General features: G+C 35.8%; 1 protein-coding gene across 2 annotated transcripts in view; it reads left to right on the plus strand.

The window, feature by feature from the left end:
- MAP3K1 (mitogen-activated protein kinase kinase kinase 1) overlaps window positions 1–18,612 on the plus strand; it is a 56,926-nt gene extending 38,314 nt beyond the window's left edge. For both annotated transcript variants that reach the window (XM_057402660.1, XM_057402659.1), the window contains 16 exons: window positions 586–702; window positions 1,257–1,405; window positions 3,793–3,914; window positions 4,621–4,702; window positions 4,827–5,004; window positions 5,769–6,059; window positions 6,459–6,580; window positions 7,624–7,715; window positions 7,967–8,156; window positions 8,468–9,740; window positions 10,626–10,778; window positions 12,149–12,311; window positions 13,761–13,892; window positions 14,908–15,050; window positions 15,518–15,649; window positions 15,976–18,612. In XM_057402660.1, the coding sequence (XP_057258643.1) occupies window positions 586–702; window positions 1,257–1,405; window positions 3,793–3,914; window positions 4,621–4,702; window positions 4,827–5,004; window positions 5,769–6,059; window positions 6,459–6,580; window positions 7,624–7,715; window positions 7,967–8,156; window positions 8,468–9,740; window positions 10,626–10,778; window positions 12,149–12,311; window positions 13,761–13,892; window positions 14,908–15,050; window positions 15,518–15,649; window positions 15,976–16,125 (3,489 nt within the window). In that variant the 3' untranslated portion in view covers window positions 16,126–18,612. The remainder of the gene's footprint in view (window positions 1–585; window positions 703–1,256; window positions 1,406–3,792; window positions 3,915–4,620; window positions 4,703–4,826; window positions 5,005–5,768; window positions 6,060–6,458; window positions 6,581–7,623; window positions 7,716–7,966; window positions 8,157–8,467; window positions 9,741–10,625; window positions 10,779–12,148; window positions 12,312–13,760; window positions 13,893–14,907; window positions 15,051–15,517; window positions 15,650–15,975) is intronic.
- Window positions 18,613–19,950: the final 1,338 nt, after the last annotated feature.

Consider the following 19,950-nt stretch of genomic DNA (forward strand, 5'->3'; position numbering starts at 1 on the left):
AGTAAGAATTCGGCCACTTCATTTTCCTAGTTTCTCACTCTGAAACACTTTATTGCATCTGTTCATGGGATATATATAAATGACAAGCACATAACATCATTCCTTTAATATTGTGATAACTTCGTTAATAATACCCAAAGTGAGGTCCTTTTTGTAGACTTTAATAGTACTAATTTGATGCTGCATTAGGGAATATTTAGGGTTCTGAGTAAACAGACGCATCTCATTTAAGTTTGATTGCTGTCATGTTATGGATATATGGAGATTATATGCATAAATTCTTTCCAGTAGGAAGCAAGAACTTCAGTCGGCGTTTAAAAAAAAAAAAGTTGGTTAAAAAAAAAAAAATCAGTTGCAAACTGATGTTGTAATTTTCTGCTTTTCACTGTATATTCCCGAATAATGCTTTAGGAAATATTGTAGGCTGTGTAAGCCATTTATGCCTATATGTGAAATATTTTGCATTAACTTTTTTTTTCTTCTCAGGGCTGGGGGGCAGTATACATTCTGTGATGCATTTGAATGTGTGAAATTATCTATGTAATTATCAATTCAGTAGAGCTTTAGCATATACTTTCTTTGCAGACTTGTAGCTGTGGCCGTGGGACGTTTTGTATTCATCTGCTGTTTGTTATGCTGCGTGTGTTCCAGCTTGAACCCTCAGATCCAATGCTCTGGAGAAAGACACTGAAAAACTTTGAGGTAATCGATTTCTAAAAGATCTAAAGCAGATCTAAAATACACACTCTAGGTAAAAGTCTTTAGGACAGTATCTTAAAAATGCTGAAAGCCATTGCTTTGAAAAGCAATAAGAATGTATGTTTTTAATTATATCTTTAATTCAATCTCAAGAGCTCTCTAAATAGAAAGAAAGTAGCTGAAAATAAGAGACATAACTAAGAGGAACAGTGGAGAGCTGTAGTTTAGTGAGCAATTCAAATTCTGGATTTTCTGCTCAAGTTTGTTTACCTGTCTAACCAATTAGCTGAAAAGTAAACAGAATGAGGGTCTTCAGAAGTAATAGTGTGTATACTTAAAGCTCTTGTTTAGTAAGCAAATAAGTTTTTTCTTGTAAAGTGTCTTCTTTGATCTGTTTGTAAGACTTGTGAAATTCTTGCTGCTGCTACTGCTGCTAATGCATTATTGTGAAGGTGAATAGAAATTTTGTAGCAGTAGTTAAACTTTGGTAATGTTACTTTTAATTACAAGCTATTCATAGCATAAATACAACTGTTGCTATCTCTTTCTGATGTTAGGTTGAGAGTTTGTTCCAGAAATATCACAGTAGGCGTAGCTCGAGGATCAAAGCTCCATCTCGTAACACCATCCAGAAGTTTGTCTCACGCATGTCAAATTCTCATACATTGTCATCATCTAGTACTTCTACATCTAGTTCAGAAAACAGGTTAGTATTTTTCTAAAGGAATTAAAAGCTTTATTCTGTAATTTTCTTTGAATTTTGGAGGTTTAGAGTCACCTGCATTCTTTTCTGTTGAAAGCTGCTTTCATTTCAAGCCATGCTAAGTCTCTGTATTTGCAAACAATTGACTCAAGCATGCGTTAGTCACTGTGGGACCAAGTGGGCATATTTGCTTTAAACCCCTGTTTGAAAAATGTTAGGTAGAGCTGTAGAAAGTGTTTAGTTTTGTTTGGGGTTTTTTCGATTTTTTTTTTTTTTTTTTTTTCTTTTTTGGACCTTTTATGAATTTGGAAAACAAACTTCTGAAATGTAAGTGCATATATTAACCTTGGAAACCTATTTGTGTGCATTTGTTCAAATACAGCACTTGTGCAGAAGTTGAGAAATGAAGAAACAGGATTTTTCTTTTTCTCTTACCCCACTTTGGAGAATGCTTGTGTCTGTGATAGTATGCTGCAAAATTTTTGGGCAAATGCACTCTGTTTGTGTAAACATATAAAATACAGGTTTACTTACATTTTTATATATGTATATATAAAAAAAATCATCACCTAAAATGGGTGGTTACATTATTTTGAGAGCTGTTAATCTATTAATTTTTTTAAAGTTGATATAATATTAAGCAGTGCCTTATTTATCAATGTTAAGTGAAGTTTGATTCTTCAGTTATTTTTCCCCTGACTCCTTCTAGAGTGCTTTTGCATATTCTTTTCCTTGATTTTGAAAAGATAATGGTTAATTTTTAAACAAGTGAGCTGTCCATTCATTGCTGGGTGAGCTAAACAACCTCTAGAATTGTCAAACTATAGAAGGCAACCTAAATTGTGTCTTGAGTAAAGTGAAGCATAATTTAAGGAGTACATTGATAGGTTACTTTGTGATAATAAGCTTATAGTTAGATTAATATATTCAGACAGGTTTATAATCCTGATGTACAGATTGAGACCTTCATTTCCTATCATCTTTTATTTATTTTTCCAGCTTGCTCAATTGTGTCAGCGTAAAAAAAAAAATTGCATAAACAAAGCAGTTAAATATGTAGTTTCCTCTGGAGCTACTTATCTGTCAAGCCAGTTCCTTTAAAAAAGGAACGTTTTTAAATTTTATTTTATAGAATTGGCTTCATTGGACTGTGAACTTCACTACAATAGTTCTCATTTTTACAGGATGAAAGATTTTTCAGCTGTTTCACAGTACAGCTGATATTAGTTCCTAGCATTACTGGTTCCATGAGATAAGTTACTGTTTTGTGCAAGTCTAATCTTGCATGATGTAAGTATGTGAGCATCAGCTTCGAGATAAGAGTTTGCTCTGTTCTTGTAATTATTGTGACTTGCAAATATCTTTGGTTTATTGCTAATTCTTCAAAAACAAGGTTTAATTTAATACTTGTCTTTCTATACTTGCTGTGGAAATGAGTTTGTAAGATTATTTTTGTGGATTTTTCAAGGCAAAAAGCATCAACCATTTGCAAGGATGTAGAAGTAAATATACGTGTATAGAAATTAGGCATGAACAAATTAATTTAAAAATACATCAGGTATGGGGTTCCAGCCGACTTCTGGACACTCACAAACTATAACTTAAATTTTTGCTGTGAATAGTAAGCTTTGTACATTTAAACAATATTACTGAAGATTTAAATCTGTGTTTTTCTCTATGTGTTGTTTAAATTCAGAATAATTTTTCTAAGTCTTTTGTGATATGTACTTAAAAATTAAGGTGAGGATGAACAAAGTGGAAGCAAGTGTAAAGTAGAAATTTTTTTTAAAACAAGCTACATGTGATGTGTGTTCACATGTATCTGTTGCATCTGTTTCTGCTAGTGGCAGAGAATTATTGAGGGGCTGTTAACTTCTGGTAATTTTTTGTGTATTATGTAAGTTTGTTAAATAGTATTTACAGTTTCCTGTAATGGGCTAAAAACTACCTTGTGACTCAATACTGTGAAAGGATTGTGATAAAAAAAAATGTGGGTAGCTTTCAAAATAGAAAACAATCAAGTTTTTTTCGAAACCAGATGATGAGTGAAAAAGTAAAGGTCGGTTCATTTTAAGAAGAAACCTTAGAGGAAAAAAGAAAGTGCCCAGCACTGGGCCTTTCAATCTGATTGGTATCTGACCTAGTTTGAAGAGATGTCATGGGTTTTATGACTTTCCCTTTCATTTTAACAAAGTGTTGTCTGTACGCAGTGCTTCTAAAGTTTGATGGCTTAATTATTCAGACCAAGGTTCAGCAGTATGATTTGTAAATAACTGTAGTTATTCATAAGTGACTTTTTCAAAGCTGGAAGTTGTTTTTTTTTTCACTGTTACAGGATGTTCTGAATTCTGATACACCACTTTTACAATCACAAATATCTATTTTTGTAGCATGAAGGATGAAGAAGAACAGATGTGCCCCATTTGTTTGTTAGGCATGCTGGATGAAGAAAGCCTAACTGTGTGTGAAGATGGCTGCAGGAACAAATTACACCACCACTGCATGTCAATATGTACGTTGTCATCTTTGTCTGAAGTTCTGGTGACTCTAAATGTGCAAAAGTTTTACAACTTAGTGTGTTTTCATTGTTTTTTTTGTTTAAGTCAAAAAAAAAAAAAAACCAAACCTGCTCATAAGTCATGACTGGTATTTCTATGTGAGAGTTTGGTATCATCGAGGTTCTGTTGATATTCCTTACTTAATCAGCTATTCACAAATAAAATATGTAATTTGATGCTTTGAGAAAGAAGTTAACTGCAGGGCTAGAGGTTTGAGCCTCTTTCGCCTGAGTGAAAAGACTATGTCCAGTTTTGAGCAATGTTAGGAATAGATTTTTAGATTTATAGATTATATAGTGAATTACGAAGTATGCTTACATGCTACATTAAGTATATGAATACTTACATTTTGCTTTAACAAAAAAAAAATCCATCTCCTGTATTTTAATACTTTTTAAAAAATTGCCTATATTTGAGGTTCAAAAGGAAATGCATTTCAGTTCATAACTTTAAATGTTAATTGTAGTGATAAACTGAAGCATTCCTTCGTGCAAAAAAAGTGTAAATGCCTGTATTTATCAGGCTGCTGCAAATGGCTCAGTTCAGAAGTGTCTATGCTGAAACTAACATTCTTCAGTAAAACTTTAAACCAGAAGATGGCGTTACTGTTTCTATACACTGTAGAACAGAAGTATGCATTATCCTGTTGCTGTGTTTCAGGGGCAGAAGAATGCAGAAGAAACAGAGAGCCACTTATTTGTCCTCTTTGCAGATCTAAATGGAGATCTCATGATTTCTATAGGTAAGGATTTAGTCTGTGTATAACAAACTGTTTCTGGATCCTAAGCTGATGTTCCCAAACGTGTTGAAGTATTTACTTCAGTATGTTTAATTTGTTAATCCACATCATTTGTTGTGCTCTGTAGTCATGAATTGCCAAGCCCTGTGGATTCTTCTGTTCTCCGTATGGTTCAGCAACAAACTCAGCAGCAGTCTACAGCTGGATCACAGAGAAGAACCCAAGATAGCAGTTTCAACCTTACTCATTATGGAGTCCAGCAGGTCCCTTCTGCCTATAAAGATTTAGCTGAGCCATGGATTCAGGTAATCTTACTTTATATAAAAAGCTTCAAATGTAAAAACTGATTTTTGACTGGTTTTGCCAGATTCATCATAGCAATTCAGAAATTTTATTCTAAATCCTATCAGCTTTGTAGTTTATTGGAAAGCATTATATTTAATGTGCATAAGAGGAGAAGGTTTTCCAGTCTTGTTTAACTGGAGTTTCAGTTTTGGACTTCATCTCAGGCCCCAAATGAAGGGTCCATGTAATAAAATGTAGTATTCTAATTTTGCCTGTGCAAGTGTGACATCAATACAAAGCTGGCATTTGTTGTTACTCAAGTTGTGCTACAAGAGCTGAATGACATTCTAGTTAACATCTTCTAGAGGTGGGTTCAGCAGAGCAGGGGGTCACACACTTAAAAGTGGGAGAACTTGTATTGCCTTTATTTCTGCTGTTGTTTTTGTCCAGTGTAGCTGCATTGTTAATATCTGTGTCTAGAAACAAACTCCATAGTGCGTAATTAAAATTCAGAGTGAATGAAACCATGCAGTCATCCCCTTCCTTCTCTTAAGAAAGTTTTTGAAGAACCAATAACTTACCATTTATGACGTTTCTTTTCTGTCACAGAATCTTTTTTTTAAGACACTGTACCTTCTTACACATTTTTATTGTCAGGCTTCTTGAGGTGTGTGTTTGTTTTTCACCAGAAACATTTGTTTGTTGTTCTTGATTTCTCTTCTTGGGTACTTAAGTTGCAGTATCACTCAGTTTGACTTCTGCAATGTTGCTTGTTCCTTGGCAGGTATTTGGGATGGAGTTAGTTGGCTGTTTGTTTTCTCGGAACTGGAATATACGAGAGATGGCACTTAGACGTCTTTCCCATGATGTTAGTGGTGCTCTATTACTGGCTAATGGTGAAAGCACAGGAAATTCTGGAAGTAGCAATGGAAACAACACAAGTGCTGGAGCTCTGGGAGCAGCTAGTGGGTCATCTCAGACCAGTATCTCAGGAGATGTGGTGGTGGAATCCTGCTGCAGTGTGCTGTCCATGGTCTGTGCTGACCCTGTCTACAAAGTGTATGTTGCTGCTTTAGTAAGTAGTTGTTTTCTTGTTGTATCCTAGTAGGGGAGGGAAAGGGAGGTGATGGATGAAGTCAGGAACCCTAGTAATCATTGTCGGGCACCACTGATAACTTTTAACCATCATCTGAAATTGGGATGACCAGAATCCTCAGCAAAATTATGTAACTCCACTGGCCAAGTAAAAGGAAATGCTTACTGCAGTGCTAACTTTAACAGTACTTGTATGACTAGGTTCTTTCCAGTCTCAAAAGATACATGACTACTCTTAACAGTGAACATGTAGTAAGCTGTTTATCATTTGAATGTTTCACTGGTATTTTGAATGCAATTTATATAAAACTATTTAAAACTCTTTAAAAATATGTACCTGATTTAATTTCCTGGGTATTGTTTTTTTCCTTCCTCTTAGAAAACTCTGAGAGCCATGCTGGTGTATACTCCCTGTCATACTTTGGCAGAGAGGACTAAACTACAGCGACTTCTCAAGCCAGTTGTAGAGACAATATTAGTTAAATGTGCTGATGCCAACAGGTATGATGTCTTACAAACTTCACATTCCTTTTGGATTGTTACTGAAATGTCTTCAAGCTTCATTTATGCAATTTATGTGGAACTAGGAGACCATTTGTAGTTGGGGATGAAATGTGAGAATTGTAAGTATAAATATATCATGTTAAAGTCTGAGTGCTACCAGCAAACATTTGGCTTTAAATATGCAGGTTTTGAAGGCACCTCACTGTACTTTTCTAAAACTTACAGATCTTAGATGATACTTTCATAAGGCATTTTTCTCCCTTAAAGTAAAGGAAGATGTTAGGTGCAGTCAGGAACCATCCCCTCCATCTCAGATGATATTGTTTTGGTTTAATGCGCCTTTAAGCAGTCAGCAAGTACCCTTCAGCAAGTACCAGTCATGTGTTTCCTACTTCAGCAAAAGCTGTTGCACATCTGTGCCATGAAGTGTTAATGTAACACTTCTACTTTTTTTTTTTTTTCACAATGTGATATTAGGAGATAACTGTTGTGAGTAAATGCCCTTGGCATTTCTAGCTTGAGTAGTCCTTGTCTTCCTGTCCTTAGCTAAACAGTTTGATTTGCTGCACCAACCATTTCTTCTTTACATGTGCTGTAAGATAGATGCAGAAGTCCACCAGCTTGATTTTGTGTCTGTTTAGGTTTGGTTCCTAAGCAGCATTTCATCTGATACTGTAGCTAGAGATGCTCAGGCAATAGTCTAGCAATAGAATATCTAAAGTTAAGGGAATAAGTGAAATCAGACTGCTCCTGGATGCCTGTTTTTGCAAGAGGAAGAGTTCCTACTTGTTTTTTTGTTTATTAGTGATAGACATTACACTTCTGGAAGTATCCTTGTAAAAAATCCTACAACTATTGGTAGGTTACAGATGGGATTATAGATGGGATTATACAGATTATAGAAATCATTAGGAATAAAGTGATGTGAAATTCTTTTCCACACACAATTCTAAGCTAATGATTATTGTAATATAATTGTTAGACTGTTTTTCTCTGAAAGCATCTACTAAGAGAGTTACTTTTATTTTAATTTCTTATAGTCGAACAAGTCAACTTTCAGTCTCAACACTATTGGAGATGTGTAAAGGCCAAGCAGGCGAGCTGGCAGTTGGGAGAGAAATACTTAAATCTGGTAATAATAGCTTTTCATATATAAATGAATTATAATTATAGCTATAAGCAAATATACAGAAGTGTTTTAAATTTAATACAGGATTTATTCAGTATCAGCATGACAAAGAGAATAATATTTCAGCAATTTGGGAGGGGAATAGTTTGGGCACACAATGTGTATTTCTGTACAGTACAGTCCTGATATTTATTTAACCAAGATATTTGATTGTGAACATATCTAATCCTTAATTTATCAACTTTATTTTGTAGGATCCATTGGTATAGGTGGTGTTGATTATGTCTTAACTTGTATTCTTGGAACCCAAACGGAAAGTAGCAACTGGCAAGCACTACTGGGGCGACTCTGTCTAATAGACAGACTTCTGTTGGAATTTCCTGGTGAATTTTATCCCCACATTGTCTGTGGAGATGTTCTGCAGGCTGATACTGTAGTAGACAGGTACTTGCTTACACTATGTGACTATTACTCTTTGTAGTTGAATGTGTTGTTAGTGACTTCTTAAAAAAAAAACAGCTGTTCCAAGTCCTGTAAACAAATAGTATATGTTTATATGCAAAAGTGTCCTTACTGTAGAGAGTATATGGTTGCCTTTTTTTAAAACTTCTGACCTGTGAATCAGTTTTGAAGCACCAGTGTAGCAATAAGTCTCCTTTCTGCTAAATAGCTAAATAAGTTCTCTTGAAATGGCTTTCTTGGCGCTAATTAACTCAAACATACTGGTTTATGAAACACCTCTTTTCATTTTTTAGGTATAAGAAACTTCTTTCCCTCTTGACTTTCGCCTTGCAGTCAATTGACAATTCCCACTCAATGGTTGGTAAACTATCACGGAGAGTATTTTTGAGTGCAGCAAGAATGGTGGCAAGAGTGCCCCATGTTTTTGTAAAGCTGTTAGAAATGTTGAGTGTGACAAGCTCCACTCATTATGCAAGGATGCGCCGACGTCTCATGGCAATAGCAGATGAAATGGAAATTGCAGAAGCCATCCAGCTAGGCATGGAAGACATGCACTCTGGGGAATGCCAACATGAAGACTTTTTGCAGCCACCTGTACCAGATAACTCTCCAGAAGCCACAGAAAGTAATACTCCTAACAATACTGTCCAGTTATCAGGGAAAAGTGGGAAAGGGTTAAGCGATAAAAAAATGAGTGCAAGTCCAGAGGATGTTTCTGAGATGCTGGCTGGCCTTGCTGTGGGACTTCCTGTTTCATCAGCAACCACTGAGCAACCAAAGCCAGCCATTCAAACAAAAGGAAAAACCCCCAGTCAGTGTTTGAACTCCTCTCCCTCATCCAGTCATCCCCAGTCAGTATTCCCAACACTTCTGTCTCCTTCAAACCCATCTGTACCAGCTGGCACTGTAACAGATGTCTCTAAACTCAGAACTCCAGGATTTGTGCCCTGCAAAATCCCCTCACCTTCTCCTCAAACACAGCGGAAACTTTCTCTCCAGTTTCAAAGAAGCTATTGTGAAAATAAAGAATCAGAGAAGCTCTCTCCAGTTTTTACCCAAGCCAGGCCATTGCCATCCAGTCACATACGCAGGCCAAAGCCATCACGGCCCACCCCAGGTGATGTGAACAAGCAGGGAGAAACCTTAAAAAAGAGTATGACACTTGATCTGAATGATATTTCACAGTGTGATGGCAATAGTAATAGTAGCAGTGCAGTTATACCAAGTGAAGAGACGGTGTTTACACCAGTAGATGAAAAATGTCGATTGGATGTTAATGCAGAGCTCAATTCTAGTATTGAGGACTTGCTTGAGGCCTCCATGCCAAGTGATGGCACAGTTACATTCAAGTCTGAAGTTGCAGTTCTTTCTCCTGAGAGGGCAGAAAATGATGATACTTACAAAGATGATGTAAGTCATAATCAGAAATGCAAAGAAAAGATGGAAGCTGAAGAGGAGGAAGCTTTAGCTATTGCCATGGCAATGTCAGCCTCTCAAGATGCTCTGCCAGTAATCCCCCAACTACAGGTCGAAAATGGTGAAGATATCATAATAATTCAGCAGGATGTAAGTATACGCATGGGAATTTAGCATAAGTCATAATTGAGATTCACTGAATTTATAAAGTAGGGCTGTTTTGTTTCTAAAGTTACACAACACACAAAGGTGCTCAATACCTTCTCATAACAGTTAGGATATAAACATGTTGCCAGTTGAGGGTGCTGACAAGACTTCTTTCATGTTATTAACAAGGTCAGAGAGGTTATTTGGAAGAGAATATACCAGCCTTTCAAAAGGCAGAAAAATAGAAACTGGGAAATCAGAAAATAAGAGCAAAGTTTTTAAGTAGAACTGTGCTGAATCTTAATGCTGATCTACTTTGAAGGCAGCTGTATAAAAGCAAACAAGTTTCTGAAAGAAAAGGTAGAGTTGGAAGAGATTTTGTTGTCAGTGCACCTTGAGAGAGAAGATGCAAGATCCTTTAGGAGTCAGAAAAAACATTCTTGTTTGTAAATATACAAAAGCCTAAGAAATAAAAATCAAGAAGTATTTTATTTGTGATCCTTTGAATGATTTAACAATATGTGAAGCATAAAATGGGGGAAGTAAGTAAAAGAAACAACATTATTTTGGTTCTGCTTACTATAAGGGCTGATGAAAACCTTAACTAGATGTGAGATCAGGAATGAAAAAGAGGTCTTGCTTCCAGTTGTGTCATTAAATCTTGCCTTTCTTCTTTGGATAGTAACGTAGAGGCAGCTGTGTTCTTGCATACAGTAGAAGTACGTGGACTACAGAATACACTGGTGTTCTGATCTCAGCTAAAAGTATATGACCTGCAGAACACAGAACTGTAGGGGAGAAGCATAAGAGCTTGGATATTTCATGACATTCCAGGATGTCTACATTTTAGGTGCATGCTGGTAAATTGATTTCAAATTTAATTTGCAGACACCAGAAACCCTGCCTGGACATACCAAAGCAAAACACCATTACAGAGAAGATTCAGAATGGCTTAAAGGTCAGCAAATTGGTCTTGGAGCTTTCTCTTCCTGTTACCAAGCTCAAGATGTAGGAACAGGGACATTAATGGCTGTAAAACAGGTAAGTATTTCAAATACTCCACTTTCCTGAATATATTGTGCTTGTTTTTCTTCAATATTTCTTTGGAATATTAAAGCTCTCTGCTCTCACAGACTTCTTGTATTCCTTGCTTCCTATGCTCCCTGTTATTTTCTCGCATAACAAAATCTTTACATGCATATTAACATAACATTTTCAGGTTTTTACTTCTCCTTAAACTGAAAGCAAACAAACAAAAACGGCTGTACTTTTTTATATGCACACTTTTTTCATAATTCTTCAAAAGCATTTTTATTAATTCCATAAATGAGTGACAGGAATGCAGCCCAGATTTCCCGATTCCAAATAAATTCCATATATGCAAGGTAGCTATTAAAAGTAGTTTCCCCTTACTTGTTAAGTTGCTTTTTGTTTGTTGGTTTGTTTTTTTTTTTCCAGAAAATAGTTTCAGCAGAGGAAATGTAGCTTAATGTTTTTTTCCACTGATCTAACGGCAGACTTTAAGGCAACTGTTTTTAATACTTAAATGAATAAACACAGAATTATGACTGTGAAGAGGCTCAAATACACATTCTTCACTCAAGATTCTTGGAAGGTTCTAGGTGTGAGTAAATCTTTGACACTTAAGGTGCCCTAGGTCTAAGTCAGTGATGCCGACACAGAGAATCTTAGTCCTAACATTTCAGTCTAGAATTGATAAGAAACTTAGTTAGGGAATTCAGCAATTTCAAGACATTAGTCAAGGAAAAAATCTGCTGTCAGCTATTCAAGCTTTGAAACTCTCTTGTTTGTGAAAGAGTAGGACTGTCCATGTAGTTGTTTGGGTTTCTCCTAGAGATACAGAGTTGATTCTGGTGCCCAGATGACATTCTCTGCAGCATATTGTTGTTTCAGATTTAATACGGGTCAGAGCTGGGATTGGCTCCAGTTCCATTACATGACTTCTGATCTGTTTCCCTCACCACCATCGCACCCCCACTGAATTTCTGGGATAAAAGACTTAGTTATGAAATAGCTAGTGTGGCATTAAAATCATAAAATTCTGACAAATAACATTGTCATAATCACATTTTGATCCTTATCGTTCTTCCTTTTCTTCAACATCTGGAATTTTTTTTTCCTAGTTGATGCAGAGGAGAGTGAAGAGGGAAATTTCCTCACTCCATTCTTGGAGATATTTTTGTTAATATTTTCCCAGAAGATCACTCTTAATTTTCTGTGACTGTCTCACATGGAGATACATTCAGCTGAAGAAGCTTGAGATAAAAGAATACTTGCTTTTTACAGATAGTGAAAAGGGACAGAAAACCATCCATTCTTGTTACTGTAATGAAGGGGGGTTTACAAGACTGGTAAATTATATAAGTCTGAATACCTGTGTTTCAAAACAGGTGACGTATGTCAGGAACACATCATCTGAGCAAGAAGAGGTAGTTGAAGCACTAAGAGAAGAAATAAGAATGATGAGTCATCTGAACCATCCTAACATCATTCGAATGTTGGGTGCTACATGTGAGAAGAGCAACTATAACCTCTTTATTGAATGGATGGCAGGTAAACAACTACTGTGCCAAAGAAAATGAAGATATTGGTTGAGTGTAGAACTATGTAATTTCATACTGCGTTTTGCATCATTTCAGTTTGCAAATTCGTATCTTCATTGCTCTTGGTAACCAGTATAAAAGTCTACTTACAGAACAGCTTAAGTGGTCATAGCAACACTCTCACTGGTGCATCCTTTTTGTTTTAGATTTGGAATTTTCCATACCTAATCTGTGATGCAGTTAAAGCAGTAGGAAGCCCTGAACAAAAGTTCTACTTTTTCCTCACTTTCTAAATTCAAATGGCGAATTAGAAACTTTGCATTGAAACAGGCTGCCCAGGGCAGTGGTAGAATCACTGTCCCTGGAAGTGTTCAAAAGCCATGTAGTGTTTAGTGACATGGTTTAGTGGTAGACTTGGCAGTCCTAGGGTAATGGTTGGATTTGATGATCCTAAAGGTCTCTTCTAGCCTGGCTGATTCTATGATTCTAAACTGTTGAATTTTTGGTGCATTTTTTCTATAAAGTTTGGAATACCTGTCACTTGTTTTTGTCCCAAGTGTTTTCATAAGAATTGTCTGAGGTAACAAGCCAAAGACATTTAAGAACTTAAAGTAATTTAGTAATAAGTAGTAGTAGTATTATTATATTATATATATAATAATATATTATTATAAGGAAAAACATGTTAAAATCTCTAGTTGTTTAGTATCAAATACTAAAATCTTTTCATTATTGTAGAAGCAGGGATAAGAAAGTCTGGGTTTTTTTTTTTTTAACTAATTTTGTGATGATGTTATATGTCCAGTTTGCCAAGACTATATTTGGTGTTATATATGCTGTTATTTCTTACAAAAGAAAGCATTGCCCCTTAACTTACATTCTTTGGCAGAAACCACTTAGCAATACCTAAGTGCTAACAAGCAAGGCCCAAGTATGTGTTATTACAAGAAGTAGTGCAGAAAATATTTTCTCAAAACTAAGGGTGGTTTTTTTTGAGTATAATTTTCCTGACATAATATTTAAATAATAAAATACCTCATTCAAGCCTAACTTCTCTTAGAATACTTTGAGAGGCACAATGGAAATAACAAATCTTGAGGATTTATATACCAGCTGGGGGAGAAGAGGGGTAAGAGGTAGATAATACTTTTTCTTGCTTTTCTGCTTGCTTCTGTATGCTAGTACTTGGACAGAAACAGAAGTAAATTAAGATCCTCAGAGGGAGTGCTTGCTGGAGGCACTTATCTGTTGCCCCGAAGAAAGCTGCTGTTAATGCAAAATATGGATAAATATGTGTCTTTGTGTACAGTTCCAGTTAGAAAGTAATTAAGTGTATTACTTTCTGCCTATAAAACTTATGTGTTGGGGGAGGAAATATAAGTTAGTTCCAATATCAGGAAGCAGTGCTGCATTCTACTAATAAAAAAATGTAAGTGATCATAAAATGTTCTATTTCTAGGGGGCTCAGTTGCTCATTTGTTAAGTAAATATGGAGCCTTCAAAGAATCGGTTATTATTAATTACACAGAACAACTGCTACGTGGCCTTTCTTACCTCCATGAGAACCAGATAATCCATAGAGATGTTAAAGGTAAGAATTACCTGGAATGTCTTTTCAAATGATATATTCAGAAAGCAGCAACCTGGAATGTCTTTTAAAAGGGATATTCGGAAAGCAGCATCTATTTTGGATTGAGAACTATTGCTTCTTTCAATATCATCTTAGGAGTGCTATTTCTCTTGTGTTCTCTGATCATTCTTAAGAATCTTCAATTACTGAAATTAATCAGAATGTTCATAGCATGATTGGGGATATTTGCTACTTGTGCTGATATAGGAAAAAATGGTTTTCTGAATTGGTTCAAATAAAATATTAAGTTGCCATGTAGCTTTGAAGATTGCTAGTTTAACATAAATGTTTACACTGAAATAATAGTAAAATCTGTGAACAAACCAAGATAAAGGGGTCAGGTTTCCAATGTATAGGAATACTGTGACTTTTTTTCATCCTAATTGAACATAAATACGGTTGTATTGTGTTTGGACAAAATGTTGACTTGACTGGGAAATACCAGTCTTACTAAACTTTTTCCTTTAATGTCACCAACTGTCCATGAACTGGTGAGATACCCAGATAAGTAGCAAGGTAGCTGTGGCAAATATTTGTCTTTTAGTATTTGTTCTTGAAATAGGAAAACTTTTAATTCACTAATTCTCTTCAAAACAACCCAAAGTTGCTTAAGGATGAAATAAGTCTAAATTTCAAAGGCAGCTGCAGACAATGAAAACCTTCAGGGTTTTCGGTTGCCATTTTCTTTCATTATTGTGTCTCCAGGCATTGCTCCAAAATCCTGTGTTTGTCCTGCTTTGAAAGTTTTACTGCTTCTCTAAATCTCTTGACAGCCTCAAGCTGTGTGCAGTATCATTCAGGCATAACAGAAAGCTGACATTATTAGACTTTGTGCTTGATTTTTAGATTTTCTTGATACTGGGGGTGGAGAACATCAACCGATGCAGTTTTGAAACAGAGAGTGGAAGAGTGTCTGTTCATCCTTCTGCCTTTAACAGAAAGCCAACTAGCAATATTTTTATTATACTGTTGACAGGTGCCAATTTGCTAATTGACAGCACAGGTCATAGATTAAGAATTGCCGATTTTGGAGCTGCAGCCAGGTTGGCATCAAAAGGAACTGGTGCTGGAGAGTTTCAGGGACAGTTGTTGGGAACTATTGCATTTATGGCACCAGAGGTAAGAAACCAGTTTTGGAAGTTACTTCAAAAACTTTGTTTAATCTCTTTGAGCTAATTCATACAGCCAAATAACAGAAAATTGCTATAAGTGCTTTGAATACATGTTAAATGAACTTGTTAGAAAGAATGATTCCAACATGGAAGTAATGACATTTCTTTCTTGCTGTCAAAGTTGGTTTAATTAGTTTGTTACAAGATGAATCTAAGTATTGTCACTAAAGCCCAAACGACCATTTGGTCAAAAGCTAAATATTACAAGGTACTTATGTTTTTCCCCTGATCAGGCATTTTATTTAGTAGCTCTCTGCAGCTGTATAGATCTTACAATATTTACATCACTGATCACTGTATCAACCTGAAATGTCAATCAGAGTGCACTTAGCTGATGATATCAGGGGGTTTTACATCTCTATTACTTACAGAGTTAAGCAGATAATCTGAGCTTTGGTCTGTCTGTCTGTTCAGGTTCTGAGAGGCCAGCAGTATGGTAGGAGCTGTGATGTATGGAGTGTTGGCTGTGTTGTTATAGAAATGGCATGTGCTAAACCTCCCTGGAATGCAGAGAAACACTCCAATCATCTTGCTCTGATATTCAAGGTGAGGTATTTTGTTGCTACCAATATGCTACAAAAGATGCTGACTAATTTAATAAACAGCAGTACGAATTACACAAAAGTATGCTAGTAGGGGTTGTTGCAATAGCTCTTCTTTGTATTGGAGCTGTTTATACAAAATCAATACTAATACCAGTGCTTTTTTTTTATTAAAGCAGTAATGACCTTCAGATGGCAGTAAAAAATATGCTAAGGGGAGATAAGCTCATAAATACAACTTGCCATCTGAAAATTATAAGCCTGTGGAATGTTTTGGGGGTAGGAGAGGGTGCTTGAGTGACTTCTAAAAGTTATTTTCCCTTTGTTCAGATTGCTAGTGCAACTACAGCTCCATCAATCCCTACACATCTGTCTCCTGGCTTGAAAGATGTGACTCTTCGGTGTTTAGAGCTTCAACCTCAGGACAGACCCCCATCAAGGGAGCTGCTGAAACACCCAGTCTTCCGTACTACATGGTAGCTACTTACGTACAAGGCTGACATACTGAAGAAGATGCTACTGTATATACAATAACTGTCTCACAGTGCAGTTAAGCACAGCAACTTGTGTTACTCTGCTGGCCTTAATAATAGATACATCAAGGACTTAAGTCCAGTAGAGGACCCTATCTAAGTATGTGATTGACAAATCAAGATCTTTACCTAAGCTCAGTATGCAATGTTTCACAACTTGTGCAAAGATTTGTAAACTGTGCCTTTTTCAAATATCTGGCTTTTTGTGAACACAAAAGCATTTTTCCTTAAATCTGCATGATTATTTAGCAGATAAGTGACTTTTATTTTATTTGGAGCACTTTTTCAGCAATATTAGTAGCTGAGGGGCTCAAGATCTACTTTAATATAGCAATCGCTGTTCTATTTTACATCAGTAGATGTAAGCAGAGGGCTCTGCAATTAATCAGTTTTCAGAACTGGTTAAAAGGAAGTTCTGTATTTGTCCCTTTCAATTATACAAAGTTCTCTGAGTAACAAATCCAAACATTGATGGATACTTTAAAAACATTTTGCCTTCCTTCAAGTACGGTCAAACAGTTATGGGTCACTGTGCATTTACTGCTGGCCATGTAATTTCTTTTGAAATTAGTTTGTTTTCATTGTTTTTTTAACTGTGAGATAAAGGGGATATTTTAAAATAGTCTTTAGAAAAAGATGCAAGCTGTGTCATGGAACATCATTGTGACACAAGAGTTTTAAAAACAGATTTGCTGGAAATCTGGAATAAAATACCACCTTCAACAAGGTAGTGTTGAAGGTTCTGATAGTAAAGGTTATTTAAATAAATAGTTTAGTCTGAACCATGCTAAAAGTTGCTGAGCCTTTTTATATAGCAGCTTCTTCTGGCAAATCATGTAGAGAAGTTTCATGTCAAAGGCTCTAAACCCAGCTCCCGTTAAAATTTATGGGAGGCTTTGTCCTGTACTTCAGTGGGAGCAGGTGCAAACTATGAGCAAATCTCATTCTTTGTGTAACAAAGCTGAGGTCACATTCTCTACTGATAATAAGTTTTACCTGCTGTTTTCCTTCTGCCGTACATCATCTATTTACTGTAGCCATTAGTGATAATTTAATTTGAAAATGTTAAAAATATTACCACAAGAAAGGTATTTATTTTAACAAGAAACAAACTTGGACTTGAAAAGCAAGATAAAGTAAAATGTGAAGTAAAGCTTCACCTCTAGTGCAAAACTTGTGGGTTTTAGCAGGTGTTTTTTTAAAAACAGGTTTTTAAAATTATTTTAAAGGCAGGCTTTTAGATTCTGATGCATGTAATTCTGAAGGAAAATGGCAGCTTTTCTTTTGCTTTTATTAAAGGGGATCTTTTTAAATCAGATACTGATTGTGTTTAATCCTTTTGGAGAAAAATACTGTTTGTCTTCTAACTCTTCAGAAGCCAGTTGGATTGTTGGACTGAAATAGAATTGGTTATTTCAAAGACTCAGGACAAACTAAATAAGCTATAGTACCTTAAAAATGTACAACACAAATTGGAAGTAAAACATCTTTAAGATAAGTTTACAGAAATGATAGTGCTCATACTAATAAAGAAAAAGCGGTGTCATTAGTTGTGAATGTGTTTCTTTTGGAAATTTTACATTCCTTTGTTTTGGAAGATTGGTGGACTTTGAAGAGTTAAAAAGATACTATTGAAATGTGAAGTTTGGTAGCTCTGTTTTGTACTTGACTTTTTTGTTTTTTTGACCACTTTAGAATTTCTCATTCTAGTAAAAGATTGTTTCCAAGTCTTTCTTATGTGCAAGCTTTAAAGGATGCACTCTTGCCAATTCATGTACTGGAAGATCAGTTGTCAGATTAATACTGTTTCTGACAGAAATGTAAACTGTATAAACTGATGAACCTCAGCTAATCAGTATTACTTTGTAGATCACCATGCCTACCACATTTCAAACTCAAACTGCCTCTTGGTGTCCAAATGCATTTGTTTGAGTTTGTTTGCATTTCCCCTGGCTTGCTGGTAATTGTGGTGTTTTTAAAATGCAGATGTGATGTAATATTCTTATTTTCTTTGGATCAAAGCTGGACTGAAAATTGTATCGTGTAATTATTTTTTCGTGTTCTTAATGTTATTTGGTACTTAAGTTGTAAATAACGTCTACTGCTGTTTATTCCAGTTTCTACTACCTCAGGTGTCCTATAGAGTTTCTTCTACCAAAGTTCACTTTCACAATGAAACTATATTTGCTATGTGACTGATTCCTAAGACTTCCAGGGCTTAAGGGCTAACTTCTATTAGCACCTTACTGTGCAAGCAAATTTTACAGAGATCTCTGGGTTAAGAAATTTGGCTTCATTGTATCCTTTGTTATTTTAAATATATCAAGATATTTTAATTAAAAATTTTTACCCCATTGAACCAATTTTATATAGTATAATTTGTATGTATTTTGGTGGTCTCTGTCTTTATAGTAAATAAAAGCTTTTGAACAAATCTTGTCCTTTGCTTATTGTAAACACATTCAGTTTACTGATGTGAATAAAATTTCTGGTACACTTCACTGTTTAAACACAATTTTCATACACAGTATTAGTTTCTAATATTAAATTGCATTACCATTAAATCTAACATTAACTCTAACATTAACTCTAACATTAACTCTAACATTAACTCTAACATTAACTCTAACATTAACTCTAACATTAACTCTAACATTAACTCTAACATTAACTCTAACATTAACTCTAACATTAACTCTAATATTAACTCTAACATTAACTCTAATATTAATTCTAATATTAAATCTAATATTAAATCTAACATCAAATTATTAATTATTATTGGCTGATATATCTCAGTTTTACCAAAGAATGCTTGACTAAAGGGCAGGAACAAGCACTAATTTTTTTTAATACTGATAAATGTGTGAATTTCTCTTACGAAACACTGTAGCTATGAACCTTGCTTGCTTATTCCTTAGATAAAACATGAAATGCCTAAATTTTGCATTGCTGCAAATGTAGCTGTTAATTACCAAGTCAGGTGAGCTGATCTGGTTAGATCAGTTCTGGAGCCATTGAGGTGGGAAGTCAGTCTGCTGTTTCATGTTTTCAGTGAAATGATGCTTTTCCTTGTGATTTAAGTAGCAAACATAAGCCTTTCCTTATTCAGACCATCTGAATACATATTGCAAAGCTAGAGCTTGTTTCAGTTGCTTGTCTTAGGTTGTTTTTTTGGTTGGCTTGGTTTTGTTGTTTGTTTTTTTTTTGTGGTGGGGGTGTTAATTTTTAAAATTAATCCATTTTTAATAGTGAAAAATCCAGTGTTCTGTAGCCTTTTTTGTGAGGACTAAATTCTACATCTCATGAGACCCCACCTGCAGTACTGTGTCCAGCTTGGGGGGGCCCAACACAAGAGGGACATGGACCTGTTGGAGCAAGTCCAAAGGAGGCCATGAAGATGCTCAGGTGGCTGGAGCACCTCCTCTATAGAAACAGGCTGAGAGAGGTGGGCTTGTTCAGCCTGGAAAAGAGAAGGCTCTGGGGAGACCTCAGAGCAGCTTCCAGTGCCTAAACGGGCCTACAAGAAATTTGGAGAGGGACTTTTTACAAGTAATGACAAGTCAATGGGGGAATGGCTTTAAGCTGGGATAGGGGAGATTCAGATTAGAAATTGGAAATTCTTTACTGTGAGGGTGCTGAGGAGCTGTCACAGGGTGCCCAGAAAAGCACCCAGCAAAGTTCAAGTGTTCAAGGCCAGGGTGGATGGTGCTTGGAGCAACCTGGTCTACTGGAAGGCATCCCTGCCGAGGGCAGGGGGTGTGGAACTGGG

Source organism: Pezoporus wallicus, unplaced genomic scaffold (genome assembly GCF_028554395.1).
Source record: "Pezoporus wallicus isolate ANWC-B61680 ecotype Strahan unplaced genomic scaffold, APGP_CSIRO_Pwel_v1 contig_2870, whole genome shotgun sequence".
Lineage (NCBI taxonomy): Eukaryota > Metazoa > Chordata > Aves > Psittaciformes > Psittacidae > Pezoporus > Pezoporus wallicus.